General features: G+C 43.7%; 1 protein-coding gene and 1 long non-coding RNA gene across 4 annotated transcripts in view; one reads left to right on the top strand and one right to left on the bottom strand.

Annotated features, from left to right (window-relative positions):
- UVSSA (UV stimulated scaffold protein A) overlaps positions 1 to 16,145 on the bottom strand; it is a 79,080-nt gene extending 62,935 nt beyond the window's left edge. The window contains exons 1-7 of one of the 3 annotated variants that reach the window (XM_019478593.2): positions 16,079 to 16,107; positions 15,313 to 15,422; positions 15,049 to 15,148; positions 13,947 to 14,277; positions 6,143 to 6,263; positions 3,956 to 4,387; positions 2,190 to 2,299 (exon numbers count right to left, since the gene is read on the bottom strand). In XM_019478593.2, coding sequence (XP_019334138.1) covers positions 2,190 to 2,299; positions 3,956 to 4,387; positions 6,143 to 6,263; positions 13,947 to 14,277; positions 15,049 to 15,146 — 1,092 coding nt within the window. In that variant the 5' untranslated portion in view covers positions 15,147 to 15,148; positions 15,313 to 15,422; positions 16,079 to 16,107. Of the gene's footprint in view, positions 1 to 2,189; positions 2,300 to 3,955; positions 4,388 to 6,142; positions 6,264 to 13,946; positions 14,278 to 15,048; positions 15,149 to 15,312; positions 15,779 to 16,078 lie in introns of those variants that run through there. The other 2 variants (XM_014607727.3, XM_059721476.1) reach the window with 2 other exon arrangements.
- Positions 16,146 to 16,194: 49 nt separating this feature from the next.
- LOC109280940 (uncharacterized) lies at positions 16,195 to 21,500 on the top strand. Its single transcript, XR_002087431.2, has 2 exons — positions 16,195 to 16,337; positions 16,793 to 21,500. It is a non-coding gene; the product is annotated as an uncharacterized LOC109280940 (long non-coding RNA).
- The last annotated feature ends 1,670 nt before the right edge of the window (positions 21,501 to 23,170 follow it).

Raw genomic sequence — 23,170 nt, 5'->3', positions numbered from 1 at the left:
TTATTTCCTTTCAATGTATAAAATTCCCTGCACGAAGCTCTTAAGCAAAGAATGTAGAGCGGTGATTCCCAAAGGTAGTGTGCTGTGAAAAATGGGCTGTTGTATCTACGGCAGCCCCACACACATCAAGGTCAAAGTCCTGAGTGGACCAGAACTGCATGTAGGATTAGACCATGGACCAGACCTGGCCCGCGCACCAGAGTCAAGTGGGCTGCCAGTTTTAATCTGAAAAAAAAAACAAACAAACCAAAAAACCCCCAAAAAAGTGTGCCCCAGGTATCAAAATTTTGGCAAACACTACTGTAGACTAAGGGCACTTTTACACATGCTCTGGGGATGAGAGGGGCAGCTGTTTAATTAGAGATGCTCCAAGAACTGTACTAATTAAAGTGCTGCATATCAGCATCCCCATGCTTAAAAATGGCAGCAAGAGTGCCTGGACTAAGATTTAGACAGATAATGAGTCCTCCGCCATCATTTTTAAGTGCAGGAACACTGATACATGAGACACAGGAGGCAGCTGGAGTGCGGCAATTGCCCATACTCCAATCGAGTCTGCTCCTATGTGCTGGAATTCCAGCGCACCGGAGCAGCCTCCGCTCTCATTTTTAGGAGTCCATAGGCCCTAAATTACTTCGTGATGATTTGGTATAGTATTTGCTTGCATTCACTTGAGCAAAGTTTGGGTAAGATAAGAATAAGCAGAGAAGAGGGTCATGCCAGACAACATCATAAGGTGTGAACTATTTTTTAGACAATTTAAAATGGACTGGAATAAAATCTAGGCTAAAGGTTGTGCTAACATTTCTTAGAGTTCATTTAGTGGTTTCATGTTAGACAAGGCTAACTTTAGACATGATATTCTTTAGACTAGGAATAGGCATTAATTAGAGTAACACTTATTAGGAACACACACATATATATTTTTTTTAAAGTAAGCTTTCTGCTATTTTAGCCAAGCAGAACTCTGGGTTCATTCGGAACCTTTGCTCTTCAGCCTTGAACCAAGGTTGTTCAGCAAGAACCAATCTGCATTTAAGTTAAGAGCTCCTTTATAATTTAATTTCAAACCAAAGTGAGAATCCTTTTCCCTAATTTGCTTTCACACGTTAATAAGATAGTTATGCATTTGGATACATGTGCAATTTATACATTTTACACATCTGCTTGATATCCATTACCTGTGCTGTTTGGTCACTTATATCTTATCTGTGTTTCATTATTATATTTTGCCACTAGTATTTATCTACATTTATGCTTTTGAGTATTTAATTTTGGTGAGGCTGGTTCTTTAAACCTTTATTGGTTCTCAGAATAATAGCTGAGGGCCAACAAGACTAGAGATTATGATGAATTAAGTAATGAGTTTCTCAAGTAGACTTGTCTGACACAAACTGATTTTTTTTTTTACTTTAAACCTACCACACAAGTCTTATTTAAACTGCGTTCTTTAAAAAAAAAAAAAAAAGTTTGCTGTATGTACTGTATGATGTGCCGGATAACATAACAGATACTGAATGATGATTCACTCGAACATAAATTTTGCAAATACTGGTTGCCATCTCTCATCTAAGTGTTTAATTAGCCAGCTATTACACCTCCCCCCCTGCCAAAACACTTTAGATCTAGACAAACAAGCAAATTATGTTAGCAGCTCCACACTAACTGTCCACACATCCATACTTATCTCACAGCAAGTGAGAGTTTAAATAAGGCAGTTCACTCCCTGAGGAATCAGGGCTAAGTTACCACGGCTTAACTTTCACCTGCTGCTACGCTGAAGTGAGCACTTGGACAGCTACATAACATCATGTGCTGTGCAGTAACTACATTAACTTACTGTAGCTTGTTTTCCCATTCCCCTATACTGGTAGGTCCTCCCCCTCCCTTTCATTTTCTTTCTTCACTTATTTACATTTACTATTTCCTAACAACTTTTGCTCAGTTTTAGTTTGTGTCACATACACACAGACCAAATATTTAATACAGCTGGACACCAAAACTATTTAATGTGTATATTCAGAAACTGACTCTGGCAAAACCACACCCAATCACTTTCCAGGGGTGGTCTTGGAGAGGTCTCCTTAATTACGGGGTTAACATTTTCTGGAAGACAAAGGTGGAAAGCATGCAAGAGAGGGGAAAGCTTTTATCATTTCTCTTGGAAGAAATCTGTGTTTTAAGCTCACCTGAATCCACAACTGCACGGAGGGCAAGAATTTATTTCCAATAAGTTTGTGAGCATCCACGATACTGTTTATTATGGAAGTATTGTCTTCATTCTCATGAATTTTTATATCTGTTGAAAACAGAGGGAAAAAAGGATTGAAGCATGATCTTTACAGCATCCTCACTAAAATAAGTAAGTTGGAAGCAGCAGAAGTGAAACTTCCTAACACAGTCAATGTCTTCAGAGATGGTTTTGTGAATCAGAATGTTACATACTTCAGCATTAGCGCTAAAAATGCTTAACCTACAGACTAAAGGAAAAGTTAAAACATAATGCTTTCACTGCGCTGGATAACCCTTAAAAAAGGGCTTCTATGGAAGCACCACTCAGTCGGTCATAAGAACCGAGAACAACTGTATCGTTATTTGTATTGCATTATCGTCTAGATCGGGGTACTCAACCCCTGTGCCATGGTCCAAATCCAGCCCATGAAGCCAGGGCAGCTGACCTATGGGGCTGCCCATGGGTCAGGAAATTTGACAATGGTAGAAAAATGGCAATTAATACCGCTACCCCTCCCCAGTTGCCAAATACCCAAGCTCTACATGACTGGTTGGTGCTGGACCATGGCCCCTCCACGACACAGCCGAGTCAGGGCTGGGCCATGCCCTGTCCCCTATGCAGCTGGTTGAGGCAGGCCATATCCACCGAATCGGGTCAACCAGTCAGATCCAGGCCACAGATGGGCCAAGCCCCAAACCTGGTCCGAGCCCCACACCTCCCCAGGCAGCAGTAGCATCTCCCATGGAGTGGAGTGGAGTGGGGAGGAGAAGGCTGACAACGGGACCAGGCTGCTGGGACACAACCCCCTCAAGCTGCTTCACTGGCTGCAAGGGACTCTGCTGCAGGCTGGATCAGAGCGTCTCTTAACATATCCCACGCTGCTACTAGTTTTGCAAGAATATTACTCTCGACTCACAATCACTCCATGGTCTGCTTTTTCATACATTTTAAAATCTGTGCACTTGACTGTTCCCTCCTTCCTCCTTGTGTTTATTGGATCTGATATTCTTTTTCTTTTTCCCCAGATAAAGTAATCTGAACCCAATCCTTTTTTCTAGTGATTGCTACTCCATCCACCTAAGTGTTAGCTGCAAACATCATAGTGTGCTCAATCCCATCCTTCAAGTCATTGAGCTATGAAAAACAGCGAGAAGTTACTGCCTCACTGGCCATTTGCCTGTGTAATTCCTCAAATATAATACACAATAAGACTATTAGGCTTTTGAAAGAAATGACCACCCAAAAAATTATGAACTGTCCTGGCTTTATTACAAGTAATTTGACCTCTCATCATGAGATTAAGAAGATAGAATCTTAAAAATCCTCATCACCAGCATCTCATTCACTTTTTAAATTAAGGTTAAGGAAGCTTACTGACAATTTAAAAAGATGTTTTCTTCCTAAATAAAATGTGGGCATAAATAACATCATTGGCATGTGACTGTGAACAATAACATTAAAGAAGTGAGCACTGAGAAAATAGGGAGGAAACAGAAATATTTACACATTACGGGACTGTAAGCTCTTCAAAGACCTCAAAAGTCATTTACTGTGCCATAGACCCAATCTTAACCTTCAATAGCTGATTATTAGAATTTGTAAGTTCAATCATGTAAAGCCACCTGCAAAGGCCAACTGAAATGCACACAATAAAGCATTAAACATCTTACCACTTCAGATACAAACATTCACAAATTCTTTTTCTCATACTGAAACAAGTACCTGTGGAGATTTCCAGGTCAAGGGTATATTTATGAGAGCCAAGCCCATGACTCCTAACAAATGTTTCATAGTCATCATCACCAGTGGCAGCAGCTAATTCAACTTCTGAACATCCCTCTCCATCTGCTCGCCTCCGGTCACTTGTCTCTAGTTCTTCATTCATGTCTCCATTTTTATCAGCTTTTAAACATGGTAAAATTGAAGAAAGGTCCTTGCTGCAACAAGGTTGTTCATCATCTATATGCCTGAGAGAAGATGGTTGGCAGTCTGCTAGCTGCATGGATATGGAAGCAGGTTCTCCCCCATTAGCAGTCTTCTCTATGACAGGTTCTAACTCTGCGTCATTCACAGTGAAGTCAAACGGATCTGGCATCAAAAGCCGGAAACAATTCTCCATCTCTGTCAGAGTGTCTTGAATTTCTCTGGACATTTCTGTCAGGACATAACTGTTTTAGAAAATTGCTGTATGAAATATAAAATTCCAACAGTTCAGAAATGGAAGAAACAGTTTCTCCCATGCCCCAGTATAAGGAGACATGCTTACAAATTAAGGATAGATGCCAAAGGGCTGATGCATATATCTGTACGTTGACAAGACATTCTTATACAGCCAGGCTTTCTTGCCTCCTCCCCTCCAAAATTTCTCCCCATCAAAATGACACAATATTCTCCAGAGGTATAAAACAGAATCAAGCTCTTCTTCCTTTTTCCCCATCCTCCCTAAAATCTCAAAGCATTTATCAAAGATAGCTTTTTAATTGCTTCATAAAATATGAAGTACAGCAGATGGATTGGCAAGGTTATTCTTAGAGATGTCGCTGAGTAATAAACTTATACTCCTGAAAAACTTACGCTGCTATGGTTAGTTATCTGAGAATTCATGAATATCAAGAAAAATGTGTTACAGCTGAAAATTACTTTACAAAATTGCAGAGTCAGTTTAATATTCTGCACCCAGACATGAATGTTCACAGTGAATCCAATGCTCCAAAGCTGTACTGTAGATGTCTGCCTAGCAGCTTCACTCCCACATTTTCAGCCTCATGTTTCAGTTTCATTTGCTGCTGAACCCTTTTGAAGGCATCCTTCCAAAAGACACAGATATTCAAAGAGCAGTCAGGCAACTTCAGGTGGACCTGTACTACGTTTAGGATTCCTGTGGTAATATGTGACAATGCCTTTTAAAACACATTGATTTTACATGCAATACCAGACTGAGAACCTGATTTACGAAGGTTCTTAAATTATGTAAATTATGGCATATGACTCCAGCCATTGGCTTCACAGGACTCCCCACTCACTTAAAATTATACACTTCACTGAATCAGGAACTAAACCTGTTAGCTCCTCATTCTGCATTGACTTCTGGGACTATGATTTACTTTCTTACCCTCTATTACAGGGGTGGGCAAAATGGCTGATGCAGCCAGACTTCATTTCCCAGCTGCTCCTGCCCGCATGGCTGGGGCTGGTCTCCATGGAGACCCCAGCCACAGCTCCCTGTGAAAGCTCAAGGATTGGGTTGCCATGGAGACCAGCCCTAGCCACACTGGCAGGGCACATGGCAGAGCAGGGCATGGGGCTGCTCTGGAGCCACTAGGATCTTGCAACGGGGGCAGCTTGCTCCGGAGCCAAGGCAATCTGAAGCCTGCATGCTCCGGGCAGGGGTGCACATACGGGGGATGGCAGCTCTGCCCCTGCTCTAGATCAGGCTGTCACCACTGCAAGAAGCAGGGGCAGAGCTGTGATCCCCTGTATGCACGCCCTTGCACGCAGGCTACAGATCATGGCTCTGCCCTGGCTTCCCACATCGCAAGATCCCAGCAGCTCCAGTGCAGCCTCGTGCCCTGCTCTGCCACACACCCTGCCAGCATAGCTAAGGCTGGTTTCCACAGCAACCCCATCCTTGAGCTAATGTGCAGCTGTGGCTGGGGTCTCCATGGAGACTAGCCCCAGCCATGCACAGGGGCAGCTGGGAAATGGAGTCCACTGCCGACCAGATCCAGCCTGTGGGCTGTACTTTGCCCATCCCTGCTCTATTAGGAATCATAAGATCAAATGCCTGCAGATATACTGGTTTCCACATCTTCCTCTCCAGCCCACCACTATTTGGGTTTCTTGGATTCTGTAGTTTATGTAGCGTAGTTCCTTAACAAAGTTTAAAAAATAATTTTATAAAAATCTCACCTGCCATTTCTTGCTGAGCTCTTTTGGCCTTTTCTTTGTTAATGTTCTCTAGTCGTTTTTGCTTCTCTTCCTCCCTTCTCCTTTCAGCCAGAGTCCTGGCATTTACATCTTGAAAATCCACCTAAAGGGGAATTGAAGATGTATAATGCTCATTGTGAGAAATATATAGAAAATCCATTTCCCAAGATTCTTATCTGAAAAGAAAAATCCTCTAACATTACTAATCAGATAGAATCTCAAAAGTGCTTCCTTTTATCTCCCCTCCTCCTGGAATCAATAACTACTGTAACTCTGAATGAAATTTTCACTTCTAATAACTGACTGCTGAGAATCAGTGGCTTTCAGAAGGAAAAACAAGATCATAAACAGCAGAAACCTGAACATCTGCTTTTCTGTGTGGACAGCAAGAAAAGGAATACATGTACATTGCAATTTTGGATGCCCTCATCACAGTGGAAAGGTCATGTAAGAACCTCATTGACAGACAATATCCCAAATTCATTCTAGGTCGATTTGTAACTCTCAAACCATAGAGGGAAATCCCAATTTAGTACTTGCATGTATGTGTGCATGTGTGCCATTTCTCAAATAACTTGGTAAATGAGCAAACCAGCAAAGGACAAAACTATATACTCTGCAACATACAGCTCTGCTGTACTGAGCTTTGCGTTTTACACTAGATTCCCTAGCTTCTTTTGGTTTAACAAACTTGTTTTATTCTTACTTTGTTTCTTAATTTTTAAAGCAGAAGGCATGATAAGCCATGAAGGAGCACAGTGACTCAAAATACTACTATGATCTGATTAGTTTTAAAGTGTTTGCAGTGAATTTCATCTAAAATTTATATGAAAATATTTAATATGTAAAAAGATTAAACTCAAAAATGTAATTATTTAATAAAATATTTAATTAAAATATAATAAAATATTTAACCGTTTTCCCTTCTAAGAAGTTGCATTCTTTTCATGGACTAGTATAACAAGCACTTTGTAGAAGCTGATTTCTTATTCGTTTAAACCTTTCAATTTAGACCCTTCGGACGTGTCCAGACGAGCACGCACATGCTATTTATGATGCTGCAGACCCACATGTGCTGCTGCAAACCACACACACCAAACATGCAGACAGTCACTGTGCTGCTAATTTGCAGCACGGTGGGGGGGTTTTTTGACACTGGGAGCTCCCAGTGTAAAAAAAATCCACATCAGAAAGAAGTGGGGCGGCACATGTGGCAGCAACATGTGCCACCTGAAACTGGAGCCTGGCCAGCCAGAGGCACACTATGGCTGCCAGGCAGTCTCTGGACACCTGGATCACTGCTGCTGGAGCCCCGGGAAGTCCCCCAAGAGCCCAGGTAAAGCTGCTGGGTCCAGCCCAAGTGCTGGCCCCAGCCTCCTCTACTGCACCCGGGACAACTTGCTGCGTGCCAGAGCACATATGCCGGGGCTTTCCCCGAGAACAACTAGCAGCAGCACAGATGTGCTGCTGCTAGTTGTCCACAAGGAATGCACAATCCCATTCATGGGGACACGCTCTTTATGTTTAATTTTGCAAAGTCACCAAATATTGTCAGCTAACTTCCATTAACTTTGTGCAAATTGAGGCTGAAAGTGCTAAGCAAGCTCATTCTTAGGGACTGTTACATGAAGGGAACTGGAGATCTCCCCAGGTGCTAGATTTACTTTATGAACATCTCCGTGCATTTTTAGTCTTATAGTTGATATACAGTAAAAAAAAAAAAGTCCTTCAAAATAAATCAAAGATTCTCAGATTTGAATATTTTTATTACCTTTTTTCCCCCGTGATTGCAAGGACAATAGTAGACCCAAGACAGGTTTGTACACAGATGTCAGTACCATACTGTGATCGTTCCACAGGCAGGTAGCAAACAAGTCTCACCTTCTATTAGTCCAAAAACATCTCTGCTAGAACATGTACCTATACTTAGTTGGCCATAGATCCAAAGACCAATATGTCTCCATATTTTGTTATCCATTCACTTGCTTCTGTAAACTCAATGTGCAGCCAATAGCTACTTACTCACCCCTCAGTTCATTATAACAGTTTCAGACCTGCTTAACTCCAGGGAGATGCTTAACTTCACTGAAGTCAAAGGGAGTTAGGTCTAAATTTCTGGGGTTTGTAAGTTTGTGCTAAAATGTTCTACTTTATCAGCACCTCAATTTTCCTGTGTATCAAACAGCCCTTTATCTAGAAGAATGGAACATGGTTTAACTAATATTTGTTGACTTTTTAAAGCTAACTGGCCGTCATAAATACACCAGGAGGTAAACAGTATTCCAATTTTATGGAGAAATTAGCACACAGAGGGACTCCATCAGTTTGATATACAGTCAATGGGGAGAAAGGTATACAGGTAGAAGGCAGTTTTATGAACTACTCCTGTCAATTTTTGTAGTTTTAAAAATAATTTTTCCTTTTTTCAAATACTTTCTTCCATGCATGATCTTTCATACAGTAAGAGAAAAAAAGACCAAACTACCCAAGGGAAAATCATGCTAAGTGATGCAAGACATGCTAAGTACACACAAAAAAAACCAAAACAAAACCCCAGAAAAATTCCCTCTGAACTTTCATTTATACTGCATCACTTGTGTAATGACAGCAGGAGAAATTTTCATACAAGTAATGTTTTTGTTTGTACAGCAACCCAGTGGCACCACTGGAATTAGAACCCAGAACTTCCCAAGTCTTTGTCCCAAGCAGCTGTTTTGCAGCTCTTTCACTTCCTCTGCTCCCTAGTTTAAGGGCTACCAGAACCAATCAGACATTTTACTAAGGGGTACAGTGTATTCTGCTTACTGAGCATCTAGAAATGCACATGCAGTGGTGGTGTTCCCTAGTCAGGAAAGGCCCAATATATACTGTGCCCATCTTCTCCCTCAAGTACATTCCCAGGCTAGAGGATCATGTAAGACATTTGGGGCATCCCTCTAAGGCTACTTACAAGCCTGAAGTTTCCAGCTAGCCTGAGTGGTCTCTGGGCACAAGCCAGGCATGCTCAGGCCCATGCTGGTTAGCACACTGTGATAATAAATAAGTCTTAAGTGACATCTAGAAACTGAAGCTCATTCTGCTACACTCAAGTCTCTGAAAAACTGTTAATGTAAAGGGATAAAATGAAAGCATGTTACAGAAGTAGATGTCTTAAAGCAGTCTTCCAAGAAGTCAGGCAAGGTGGAATAGGATGACATTTGAGGTTTGCCACTCCGATGCCCAATTGATGGAATAGGATCTGAACCCTGTTCTCCCCCTTATGTGCGGTCTCATCCTTCAGCAGCTTTCAACACCTCCTGCACCAGCCTCACATCATTAGGTAGTGAAAAAAAAAAAACCATCAGAACGAAAATGGAACTATGTATCACTGTTCACATGCTGGACTTGTGTCAGAGTGCACCAGATCTGGTTCAGATAATATGGGCAGACACTGAAGTCATTACTTTGCCCAGGTATTGGGTTCTGCTATAAGAAGCTTTTGCTACTGGGGGTTATACTTGGATAGTTTTCAGGATTTGGTGTGAAGAGGCATAAACTGTTTAAGTGGTGGAGTTCCTCTTTAAATGCACCCCATGTGAAAAGCTGCCTCCTGCCTTGGAAAAATTACCAGTATAATTCATAAACCCAATGTCTTAAGAGTTGGTGCTCAGTTTGGTTTTCCTTATGCAGGTGATGCCTAAAATAGTGTTTGATAGGTGGCTGGGGAAGAGTTCTAACCGAGAGTCAAACCAAGGCCATTACACATGCTTTCACAATAAAATAAAATAAATTTTTTATTTTAATCTTTCCAATTGAACTGGTATAGAACAATGATTTAATCAAGCCTTTCAGGAGAATGAGCAAATACAGTTTACACTAATAACAATCCAAGAAGGACTTGAGATTCCTTTGTTATCAAAACATTTTTAAGGTCTTATTATTGAAGAGAGAAGAAAAGTAAGTGTTCTCTTCTGAAGAAGTTACACGTTACACTTTAGTAAGGAGGATTATTGTGACAGGATAAACTGTCAGTATGTATACAGATATTCTCCCTAGCAAGAGTAGTGAGCCAGGTACCAGCACATAAATTTACAGAGTATATATGCATTCATAATTTACTTGATACTGTTAAAGTTTCCGGTTGCAAAGGCTTGCCCATGAAAGAGGTCTAAAAAGCAGTTATTACATCTCTCTTACATGGAAGAGTCCACATTTTCTGCTGTGACCTTTGGTGGTTGCTGCCTTGCTAGCAAGCACGGAGAACCACAACAGTTAGGAATTAGTTTGGAAGGGGAGGGGAATGCCGCACCAATTGGCCTTTGAGACATTTAGGGACTCTTAGCCCTTCATTCATATCCATCCTACCAGCACAACGACATTACATTTTAATCTGAAATTTCTCTAAACTGGTAGGAGCCAAAATGAGCATTCTTTTTTCCCCTCTCTGGGTGTCTTAGGAGGTAGCCTCAGTGACTTGCTCAGGGTCACACAGGATAATCAGTAGTGGGATAGAGAAATGAATCTTGGTCTCCCAGATCTTGGGCTGACACTTTTACTGCCAGGCCACCTTTCTAACCCTTCTGAGCTCTTGGACTAGAACATGAGCAGATGGGACTCCTCAAAAGCCAGAAGAGATGAACCTCTGAAAATATTTCAAGAGGCAATAAAATTGCTTGGCTAGAGCAAGTGTAAAGGGGTACTAGAAAACAAAAAAAAAGTGAGTAGAAAGTAAGGTCCAAGTAGCCCAGCATCTAGTCAATTTTCAGAAGTGATGGGCTCTGGATCAGATCCTAGGAAGCCTCCCTTCTAAAACACTGCCACTTTTAGAAGTGAAGACATGATCTTCTAAGTTAGAAAGACCTTTAGAACCGATTACATCAACATATCACCTTGAATTACACCCAGAAACAGCATGGAAGCCAATACAGAGCATAGATAATGCAGGATCCCTGTGAGACATCTTGCAAAAACTAAGAGATCTGCACATTTAGTTAACCACAGTTGAGTTGATCTGGGTATAGCCTCCTATAGTAGGGCATGTTACGATAATCCAGGAACAAGGTAACAGAAATCGCGCTCTTGCACACTGGTCTGCCTTCTACTACTTTTAATCAGTCATAACTAAGCAGCTGGTGAGCCCCTGTTACTGAAGCCAGTAAGTGTCCAAAGTGAGCTATGCCAATTCTTCTGGTTACTTCTCCAAGTTTGAAAATTAGCTAAGTAATATTCAAATAGAGGGTCAAGCAGCCAGCCCCATATCATTTACCATAGAATGAATCATATCAGACTACATAAGTACTCCATCTCATCTGGTATTATGTCAGACCAATAGTGACCAAGCACAGTTGTTTCAGAGAATGCTACAAGAAACTTCACAGTAAATAAATCATGTGATTCAGTCACTAGAAAGTTTCCTACTAACTATCCATAGTTAGAGGGAAGTACTTACTTTTAGAGAAAAGGGTCTGTGCACATGGATTAGTTTGTAGCATATTGTACTTGGTGTGGATGTTAAATTAGTGACAGAGAGACTACAGGACAGTTGTCAATTAAGCAAAAACACAAATTACCGTGCATTTGCCACATTTTAGTTCCATTAAATGCGAGAGTCCTAATAAGACAAGGTTCCTTGGGTGAATTTGATATCTTTTATTAGACCAACCCAAATAGTTGGAGAATAGTTATTAAGCAAGCTTTTGGGTTCAAAAACCCTTTGTCAGGCTAAAGAAGTTTCAGCAGTTGGCGTGTGCTCTTCCTGGATGGAATGAAAAGTAAAGAAACCAGGGGAGTCAGTTGCCTAGTAAGGCATCTAAGTTGTAGCCATATTGGTATCGAGGCAAAAAGAATCAAAACTCGTGAAAGAGGTGGCATCGTTTATTACACCAACTAGGTATTTGCAAACAAGTTACTTTATTTACCTGCAAGCTTTCAGGCACATTCACCCTTTATCAGGCAGAGGAGAGAGCAGATTGGAAAACACTTACAAGGTAAAAAGACTTACAACCTTTCTCTGTGCCTAACCCAGACAAAATAAACTATTCCAAAACAGGAGATTTTAATCACACCTTTGGCTCTCCTGCGAGATATGAGTGTTCATTTCTACCAAGGAGAACTTTTTACAATCTCTACTCTCTCCTATGCTTCATGAGGGGTGTGCACACCCAAAAGCTTGCAAATAAATAAAAGTAACTTGTTTGCAAACATCTAGCTGGTCTAAAACTATAAATCACCTCTTCCACAAGTTTCGAGTTCTAGTAAATAACAACTCTTCACAAGACTTTGTCTGCTGTATCAATTAAAAAAAAGCCAAAAAACCCTTAAAATTTGTCACATTTACCTGATGGCATTTTTTTTTAAAGATAATTTAATTCTCTCATTATTTATTTGATTTCTTGTAAATCCTAAAACTGATTTTTTTGCCATCACTGAACATTGATTTAAAGTCCACGTGAGAACTATTACAGTCCATGCATACATATGGAGCTGTACTACTGCCACAGTACATAAGAAAAACAACAAGGAGAATACAGAGTCCACTTCTGATGCTTGGAACTAGAGAAAGATGTATACGTTGGAAAGAGTTCAAAACAGACCACACCCATCTGGAAACCCTGCTCCACAATAAAACTAAAAAGAACCCTACTTTTATTAATCCAAGAGAAGGTTAAAAAGTATGAATAAATTTGTTCAAGTATAGAAGTGAGAAACAGATCTTAAGAGAAGAAGGCTCTGTCATCTAAGGCAACATAAAAAAAAAGATGGTGTGGAAGGAAGGGGAAAACTAGCTAAGCTTGGACTAGAAGTGACAGTGCCATTTTTTTATTTTTTATTTTTAGAACAGCCATAGGCAGATAAATAAGCCTGCCCCTCACAACTCGCCTACCCACCCCCAAGTTTATCCCCTTGAGTGTAGTAAAATAAATTGACTTTGATTTTCCATCCAAAAACAGAGGAAATGCCAAATGTTGCAGTTCATCCAGAAGTCACAGGTGTCCACAGTGACATTTAGGCATCTCTCCCAAACTGAGACAGCTATTTTAAGACCTCAGATGTAGGAACTCTTTGAGCATGTATTACTTTGCATTTGTCTACCTTCATGCTATCTATTTGGCCAGCTTTAATAAACCCTACTGAAGTTTCTTCCCAGAGAAGACTAGGAGGGAACTACTTACGCTTTTGAAATATTTGTATTGGTATCTTGTGAGAGAACCTCTTTTTGTGATGAGACGCATATGAACTGGTAGTAAACTACACTGTCCCTGAAACTGGGTAAGTGTATGACTGTGCTAGACTTCCCCTGCTTTTCTACTCCTCTCCCCCACAGAATCAGTGTTGGGGACAAGAAAGAGACCACCACACCAATACTTTTGTTCTTAGTGTCAGTCAGTCATTTGTGAATGACTTCACAGACTTACAAGAACTTTAGAAAAATTAAGATTATTGAAATTAGCTTCATGTGTTGCAATAAGAGGAAGAGAATCCTATACCCTCCTCATCTGAAATAACATGATAAGAAACTACTCCCACATTACATACCTCTGACTTAATAAATGGAGCACTCTATCTGGAGGTGTTGCACAGAAGAGCTGTGAACAGCATGAAAAAGATTTAGAATAGAAATAAAAATTTTTAGCATTGGTTAATGATGTCCATAGCCAAGATTAAATACTTACAGCTGACTGAAGACAAAAGTAACAGGTAGCTTCCAAAAGAAAAAGTGCAGATTCCCCTTGTTTTGCACCTCATATTTTTTTTTCCAAGGATAGGACCTAAGAAATAAACATGGGAAAGCAAACATGCAGATTACCTTCTTATTCTGTTTTAAGAAATGGTATCCCAGAGAAAGCATCTTGTAGGCCTCTCCATATTTCTCATGCCAGTCTTGTACCGATTTAATGGCTGCTTTTTTCAGTTTGTGCGCTACTTCTTTTGGCGGGGGAAGAGGCTGCTCATGGTCTGTTTCCACTGTGAGTTCCAAGAACTCTTGAAAGTTTGAGATAATTAATGCTCTGAACTGATGCGACCGTGTGAACAACTCATCCACAATTTGAAAAGCTGAGAAACGTATCTCAGCATGTTCTTTGTTCAGCTGTGTCATGAGTAGATGATATGCATGGTTAATATGTTCATCTGAAGACCTTTTGAAAAGTAAAAAAACCAAACAAGAACACCCATGAGTGCAGTCAACAGAAAACCAAAGTTCTGTCCTTTCATTTATTCAATAATTAAAAAAAAAAAGAAAGCTTCTGTTTTAACCTCAGGTTGAAATATACACTCAGGAAAAAAAAGAAGTTAAACCCTGGAAGATTGCAGAGGTGGGCTTCACTAAATTTGTGGTGCATACCCACCAACAATGCATTTTACTAGTTTCCCCAAACCACTAGAAGCAATACTTCAAATGATCACTTCCTTAATCACCAGGTAGAAGGAGGGACAGAGACTCATAAGGCCAGATCCGTGTGTCAGTGTAACCTTTCCAACGTGGTCAGCATATAGTACTCCACTTTAGACAGGTCTTTGCCAGTCTATACTGGTTTAAAGAAAGTTCAGATGGTGTAAACCCCTACTCCAGTGTAAACTGTCAGAATAACACTGCACTCCATTCTAATAAGAGTCAGGGATACGAACCACACCACTAATTATACTAGCGTAGGTACATCTGCCCATTTCTATCCCAGGATAACAACTAGCTTTGTGCAAACCCCCATTCACTGTACTGTTCTTACTGCACCACCCCCATTTACTGCAAGACAACTACTCTGGAGACGCTGTTTTCCTGTCTACTCTGGATCCCAGTGAAGTTTACATCATTACACAGGACTAAGGTGTCATCTGTCCAGGTCTTAAAAGATCAGAACAGCCTGATGCGAGTACGTTCCTCCAACAGAAAGCTGAACCAGTTGTCATACTTGCAAATTTTCTTGAATTCTTTCATTTTCTCTGGATTCAACTGGGTTTCTCCTGAGGTTGTGAGCTCTTCAACCAGCTGCGAGAGCTTTTGGTCCATCTCTGGAAACATGAAAACAAAAATTTAAAAAGTTAGCGATGGATAAAAAAAAAAAACAACAAACACGATCTTAATTTAAGAGTAAGGTTGGATGTCAACGTAACAGATTTATTACACTATCTATAAAACTGCCCTGCCAGATATACCTGCTATTTTACTATAATACCTGAACCGCTGCTTGCACTGTAATCTGACCAGTCCAACTCGTACTATAACACGATAAGCCTGGAAGCAGACGGACGTGTCTGGACGCAAACAGAAGAAGAGCTGCGCTGTCTGCAAAAGAGCGGCCGAGTTAAACGCTCGTGGCCTTTCCAGACCAGGTACAGACGTGAAAAGTGATCGCTCTTTCCGCTTGCACCGGACGAATGAATCGGTGCGCGTGGACGCCCGTCGCACGAAGTGTGCTTGCACGCTCAGCTGTGTGGGACCCACCCCCAAAATAAGGCGCTTGCTCCTCTTCCTCCTTCCACCCACTCCTTAGGTAGAAGTTATATAAGCAGGGTGAGCGGGGAGGCAGCCGAGGCACCCTTCAGAGACGGCAGAAACTTTTAGGCAGCTTTAACGGGCCACTTTGCTTCGCCAGCACCCAGCTCGACAGGCGCCAACCCGGGACCGAGGAAGGCCTGGCAGCGCTGCCGCTTCACCCACAAGGGCCCGACGCCCCATGAACGGAGCGGGTCGCCCCTCAGCGCCCCTGTACTCGGGGCTGCCTGCCTCGCTCGGCATGCCCAGGCCTGGCGCGTTTCACCGCTGTATTTCGTAGCGTATGAGACACATGCACTTGGCCGGTGTAATATCTTCAGACGACGTAAGACGAGACCATGCTGCTCCCCCCGGGGGTGCGCCCCGCGGCTGTTTCGCCACGCGCGGCAACCCCCCGACCCGACCCGACCCGACCCGACCCGACCCAGCCCGGCCCCGCCACTCACCTGAGCGCGCCCGCCCCACCCCCGCTCAGCCCGGAAGTCGGACTGAGGGCGTAAACGCCCCCGCACGTCTTTATATACCCGACGTCCCGTCTGCGTCATGACGCACACACCGGAGCGTGGGGGGGGCCTTAAAGGGTCCGCGCCCCGTGCGAATCCGCCCCGCACAGCTGCGGCCGGGTAGTTTTGGCAGGATCCTTTCCGATGTCTGACAGCTCAGCCTGAAAAGTGCCCCAGAGAGTCGGCAGACAAGGTTCTTTGGGTAAATGTGATTTTTTTTTTTTTTCCAAAAAATCGTTTTTGGCAGCCAGGTTGTAGTCGCGTGGGTCACGCGGAAGGAAAAGGCAACCAGGACTTGCAAAAATCTTGTAAAAGACAGCATTTCTGTGATGAGTCCTGATTGCACGCTCTTCGGGGCGGCGGATGGAGGCGGCGTGTGCAGAGCTGGGACTCGGAGCCGCCGGGGTTGTTGGCGGAGAAAGAAAGGCTTCCACTCCCACTCCCTCGCTGGCTGGTTTTAGACTAGAAAGTAATATGAAGAATAGGAATAGGCGAGCAATAGAAAGTAATAAGAATAGGTGAGCAATAGAAAATAAACTGGAAGAAGAACAGGAATAGGCGAACAATAGAAAGTTATAGGAATAGGTGAGCAATAGAAAGTAAATAGGAAGAAGACTTATTTGCATGTTTTTTTTCTTTTATTCTTTCTTTTTTCAGCAATCGTTTTTCAGAAAATACAATCATTTGAGCTTCCAGCACGATAATGCTGTGTTTCAGACCTGCCTTGGAGTCTCGGGCCAGCAGAGACTCTTTATGTCTGACAACGGGGGATTGCGCCCGAAAGCTTGCCAAGAACTTTTTTCCAGCCACTCGGTTGATCTAATGAAAGAGATCACACCTACCCAAAGAGCTGTAACTGCCTATATTTAAGACCTGGCAAAGCTGATCCCACACAACCACCATCTAAGCTACGTGACGCGAGACAACAGACCTAACATGGGAGCCAGGGCAGCCCACGTCCTCATGAACGCTGCATGCCCCCCGGAGGCTGGGGCGGGGCACGGCGACCACCCACAGGCGGTGGCAGCGGTGGTGGCAGCAGGGGCCTGGCAGTGAGCGGGGAGCTCCCACAGGCAGCCACGGCGGTGTCGGCAGGGTAGGGGGGGTGACAAGTTGGTGACCGCCTGCAGCCGGCACTGATAGTGGTGGCGGCAAGGGAGGTGTGGCGAGTGGTGACCGTCTGCAGGTGCTGCTGGCGCTTTTTGCAGGGGGTGCACCGCCAAGCTCAGGGGGCGCATGTGCACCCACGTGCACCCCTTATGCATCACCAGTGCATCCTGCTTCTCTCAAATGCTGTCCATATATGTTTGGGAGGTCCCATAAACCCTTATCGTGTCCCCACTCAAGCATCTCTTTTCTCAGCTGAATCAGCCTGGCCTTTTTAGCTTCTCCTCTTATGGAGGCCCCTCCATACCACTCAGCATCCTTGTTGCCCTTCTTTGGACCTTCTCTACTTCTTCTATACGTAGGTGCTGACTTGTATTTTTGCCAGGGTGGGGGCTGAGATGATGGAAACGTGGAAAGTTTTTTTGCATTTCTGGTGACAGCCCTCTTCCTGAGGGTGGCTCGGGCCCCCATGCACTTGGCACCTCTGCTTCTATATCCTTTCTGAAGTGTGGAGACCCAAACTAGACACTGCATTCAAGGTGTCTTGAAGCTTTTCAGCCTGAAGCACATGCAAGACATTTCTGCCTCCCAGCCCGAGTACAGCTTCACCACATAGTAGTACTTAAATCCCCCCAAAACCCTGAATTTGGCCGAATTTCCATACCTGGTGTCACCTGGGGAGGGGGGGGGGTCAGTGAAGAATGGGCTGGTATTGAGTGATCTTGTTTACATGTAAAGCAAGTCATACATCCTGATTAGGAAAGGAGAGGAAGAGTTGATGAAGAGTGATGATCAGATATCTTTTCACATGAAAAATCAGACTGTACCTATGCTAATATAGTGCTTTCCATTTTGCCACAAGGCTTGAAAGGGCCTAAGTCAGACCTGATAGATATTCCAGTAGCCTAGGAGGTAGATGTGCACACACGCACACGCAATTATGTCTGAGAAGGCATAGTGTGAATGTGAGAGCTGCCCACCCTAGGAGAGGGGAGTTTAATCTAATGCAGATACACCAAAATGGGAGGGAGGGTTAGAGCCATCAACCATGCCAGGGATGGGGAACATGAGGAGAGAGGATGCCAGAGCTTCCCAGGTGGCACAGACCACGGAGAACGCGCTCTGTCCAGGGCCCTGGTCTGATCGTGCTGAAAGTAACACGAAATGAGGTGAAGGTGGTGAGGAGTCATCACTGATTCCCTCTCCCCAGGAGACACCAGGGGAGGGGAGTGGAAACTCAGCCAGGTGCAGAAGATTCAGGGCTTTTTTAGGAACAAAGTCCTACAGTGAAGCCACACTGGGGCTGGGAGAAAGAAATGTCTTGCATGTGCTTCAGGCAGAAGAACTTCAAGATTCTTGGTATGATGGAAATTAAAGGCCGTCATCTTTTTCTAATCTGATCTACTTTGAAAGTTCCTCCATTTTTAAGGCTTCATTGTAAGGCACTCCAGCTTCAGTTATTGCTATTAGATATTCCATGACTGTTCAGTAGATTTTTAAGTCACTATGCATTAATTTACAATCTGCTACCTACAATCTGTATGATGTGACTGACACATTATCTACTAATTGCGATGTTCATTGCTGTGATTCATCTAACCACCCAATTAATTCAATTTAGAAGACAATAATTCTATCAACAACAATAAGCATTGAATCTCGGGGGGGGGGGGGAGTCTAACCCAGTAATTCTGGCGTTAAGCAGCTGCTGATTGATTTTTGATATACAATAGTTCAAACAAATTTGCCTGCATGCCCATCCCCAACCTGCCTTAAGAAGTTAATTACAGAGAGGTTGAAACAATGGAAACAAACCAAAGTGCACATTCATGGCACTCCATCTCCTGAACCTCATTTCATATACAGTGTGAGGTGACTTCTTCTGAATCTAGTCCAGTGAAAATAAGCGATCTGTAAGGTTGCTTCATGTCTGAAAAAATGAAAGACAGTTTCATAAGGGCTGTGTAGCCAGGACGTTGGATAAAGCCTAGAGCTGTTATCACATATTCAAAAGTTAGAGATGGGGCGGGGGGAATAGGTCCCATCCAGTCCATCTCCAGCCCAGTTCAGTGTTATTCCCTATGGTATATTTTTAGTGGTCTGTTCACTTGGGCTGTAAGTGATGCATTCAACAGACCTTTTGTTACTTCTTTGGGGAAACTGTTCCCTGTTGTAAGAGATTTTTATCAGTTTGAAGATTGCAGCGGGACTGCAGGATTTTCTTGATGAATGGGTTGTTACCGAGTGGCCTTGTTTACATATAAAGTGAGTCATGTATCCTGATTAGGAAAGGAGAGGAAGAGTTGATGAAGAGTGATTATCAGATATCTTTTCACATGACAAATCAGACTATAACTATGCTAATATAGCGCTTTCCATTTTGTCACCAGACTCGAAGAGGCCTGAGTAAGTCAGACCTGACAGACTTTCCAGTAGCACCTGGGTGAGGCGCTCTCATGGCACAAATGGGAAATTACCAGCCCATTTGAGCAAGATGTGTCTACAGTCACTGCTTACACTAGCTGTTCTACATTGGTAAAACATTGCTAAGTTAACCATGAACATCGTGTGTCTGTCTGTCCCTAATGCTTTTGGGCAGCTGTGCATGCACGGTTTTAAACTTGGCACATTTGTCTCCCCAGCAGGGAGACAAAAACGGTGCCAAGTTAAAAAACGTGGCTTTTGCAGTTGCTTCTCTGCAGCTAGGAGGGGCCCCTCCCCCAATGGGGCTGGGGGCAGGTTGGGGCTGGGCCAGCCAGGAGTGCAGCACAGCGCCACGCGGGGAGGGGCAGGGAGGCAGGAGCTGCGCTGCGCTGTGCTGTGCAGCAAGGCAGGTAGCGGCCCCCAACATTCACCTTGGCCTCCAGAGCTGCCCCTCCCAGAATGGCCACCCACACAAGAGGGGGCGCGGGGCTCCTGGCCTGAGCCGGCCCGGCCCGTGCACGTGTGCGGCTGCAGGGACACAGCCGGCAGCAGCTTCCTCCTGGGTGGTGCAATAGGGGCTGCAGGCAGCTGCAGGAGAGGGAGGGGAAGGGATGTGGCTGGGTGGTGAGTGTGCATCTGTCTGTCTGCGTGCACGTCTGCATCTGCGTACGAGTGCTTGTGTGTGCATCTCTGCATGAGTGCTTATCTGTGTACATGTGTGTGTCTATGTGCATGCATCTGTGCATCTGTGTGTGCATCTGCATCTGTTTGTCTGTGTGTGTACGTCAGGGCATGTGTGGCACACCTTGACTGCACAAGGCCGGGGTGATGTCACACGGATGATATAAAGTGAGCCAGGCTGGTTTGGGGAGAGAGAAGCTGCCAGGGGCTGCTGAAGAATGAAGTCTCGTTCAAGGGAGAAAGAGTTTGCAGATAGTAAAAGGGGAAACTCAGGTAGAGGAGAGAGAGATGGAGAATTGTCCTAGTGCTGAGAACTCCTCTTTCCTCCTTTTCTTTCCCCATTTCTCAGGTTTTAAGGGAGTAATACCAGGGAGGAGGGTATTGATTTCTTGGGTTGGCTGGCTAGGAATTAGGCCTGGTGTTTTAAACAGGGTTGAAACCTAGGAGTTGCTAATCCTGCCAGTTTTGGGCCAGAGTTGAGGTTTGCAACTTTCTGCTCCCAGTGGAGCTCTGTGACCCAAACTACTTGCAAAACCCATTTGGCAGGTAATATGGGTCACTACCCCTAGGGGGTAGGCCTGGTTTTTCCCCTTTGTTTCTTGTGATAATCCTTTGCTCCACTCAAGCTGTGTGGTTGGGCCAGCTGTAGCCAGTAATCAACCTGGATCCCTTTTGAGTTTGTCCTGCAGTTTTCATTTTAGTAGGCTATATAATCCAGCCCAGAAGTTTTGGGGTGCATGCATGTTGGCTAGAGCCATAGTCACCCTTCCCACACACAGCTTCTCCATGGGAGCGAAGATCGGCACTCTTCCCCTTCTCCAGGACCAACGGAGTCCCTTGCAGTGCTGAAGGACCCACAGTCTCGAGCAGCTCCCCGCGGCGCACTGAGCCCAAGGAGCAGCTCATAGGACTCTCTGTTGCGGGCCCCCCTCTCCAGCCCATTGCTGAAGGGCAGGTAGCGGGGTGCAGGCCCCTGGAACTACCCATTGGGGAGCCCCAAGTCCCAAACTGCCCGGGCATGGGTGAAGTGTCTCCCAAGAGGGTGCCACCTTTAGACTTTGCTTTGTAGTTAATAGTGTTTTAAAATAATATTTAGTGTTTTCTTTTGTTTTTTTTTTATTCTCTGTAATAAATTTGGACTTTTGTATTTACACTGCTTGTGAGGAGGAGGTTTTGTTTATATGGAACGCCTTGGCAAATTTAGTGCTCCCAGATATCTGGGTAGGGGCTTGAGCCATTGGTATAATTTATGGGGTACCCCGAAATGTGAACCCAGCCCTTCTTGCTGTCGATCGCTGCTTGGCAGAAGGGTTACATATAAGTAATCTTTCCTCTGTTCTAAAAGATAACATTAAATAGACTAGCAAAGGGCTCCAAGTTTATTGTTTCAGTGATTGCCAGCTTCAATGTTCTCAGTTTACAAAGTTTTTTGTATTTTTTTTTAAAGTACCAATCCTGTGACTACAGCCTTGGCTCATAGAGTCAGGCAATGCCTTTTGCTTGTGATTCACCAGCAAGCTAATAAAAGTGATAAAAGACAAGCGATGGTGTTGGTGACCCCCCGGGCAACTCCAAGGCCTCTGGGATTACACACATGTAAGTGGTTAGTAAACACTGTGACTGATGCAGAACAAGAAACCAGTGCCTTCATGCAGAGGTATGTTGTTTCAGCAAGGACAACAGGAACAAAAATTGGTTCCCCACCTGGCCCTGAAAATCAATAAAAATGACATAAAATATGTATAAGAAACAGACTGATTTGAATCACTCCTAATTGGAGTCACAGAGTTGCTTTGTATATTTAAAAAGTGTAGTAATTTAAAATGTTTGATAAGAACTAGGCTGGCAGCAAAAGTTAAGGATAATAAAAAGTCATTCTTTAAGTACACAGGAAGCAAAAAGAAGATGCAGGGTAACTTAGGGCCCCTTCAGGATGAACTAGGGCAACTCGTAACAGGTAGGATGGCCAAAGCAGAGCTTCTAAATGATTTCTTTGCATCTGTGCTCCTGGACACGAATACAAATACTCATACCATCGGGACCTCAGGTAAGCACAGTATAGATACCAACCCACTGACTGTTCAAGCTGACCTAGTAAAGGGGCACTTGGAGGGGTTGAATGTATTTAAGTCAACAGGCCTTGATGACCTTCATCCTAGAGTACTTAGGGAATTAGCTGGAGTCATAGTGGAGCTGCTAGCACAACTGTTTGAGCACTCGTGGTGCTCAGGACAGGTCCTGGAGGATTGGAAAAGGGCCAATGTGGTCCCTATTTTCAAGAAGGGGAGGAAGGAGGAACCGGGTAGCTATAGGCCGGTTAGTCTCACCTCTATTCTTGGCAATACCTTTCAGAAAATTAAGGATTACATTTGTGGGAGACTAGCGGGTAAAATGATGCTAAGGGGCAATCAGCATGGGTTCACAGCAGGCAGATCCTGCCTGACTAACCTGGTTTCATTTTATAACCGGGTCACAAAATGCTTGGATGAAGGAATAGAGGAGGTAGGTGTTATTTACTTAGATTTTAAAAAGGCCTTTGACACAGTGTCACACCCAGTTCTTATAAATAAACTAAACAGTTGCAGTGTAGGTTATTACAATCCTGTGAGTGGAAAATTGGCTTATGGGACGCACCCAGAGAGTGGTGGTGGATGGGTCAGTTTCTACCTGGAGAAACATGGGCAGTGGAGTCCCCCAAGGCTCTGTCCTGGGACCAGTACTGTTTGATATCTGCATTAGTGACTTGGATGAGGGAGTAGAAAGCACCCTGTCCAAGTTTGCTGATGACACCAAACTATGGGGGAGGTACACAAACTAGACGGC

This window comes from Alligator mississippiensis, chromosome 2 (genome assembly GCF_030867095.1).
Source record: "Alligator mississippiensis isolate rAllMis1 chromosome 2, rAllMis1, whole genome shotgun sequence".
NCBI classification, from domain to species: Eukaryota; Metazoa; Chordata; order Crocodylia; family Alligatoridae; genus Alligator; species Alligator mississippiensis.
This window is presented reverse-complemented; position numbering and strand designations above follow the sequence as displayed.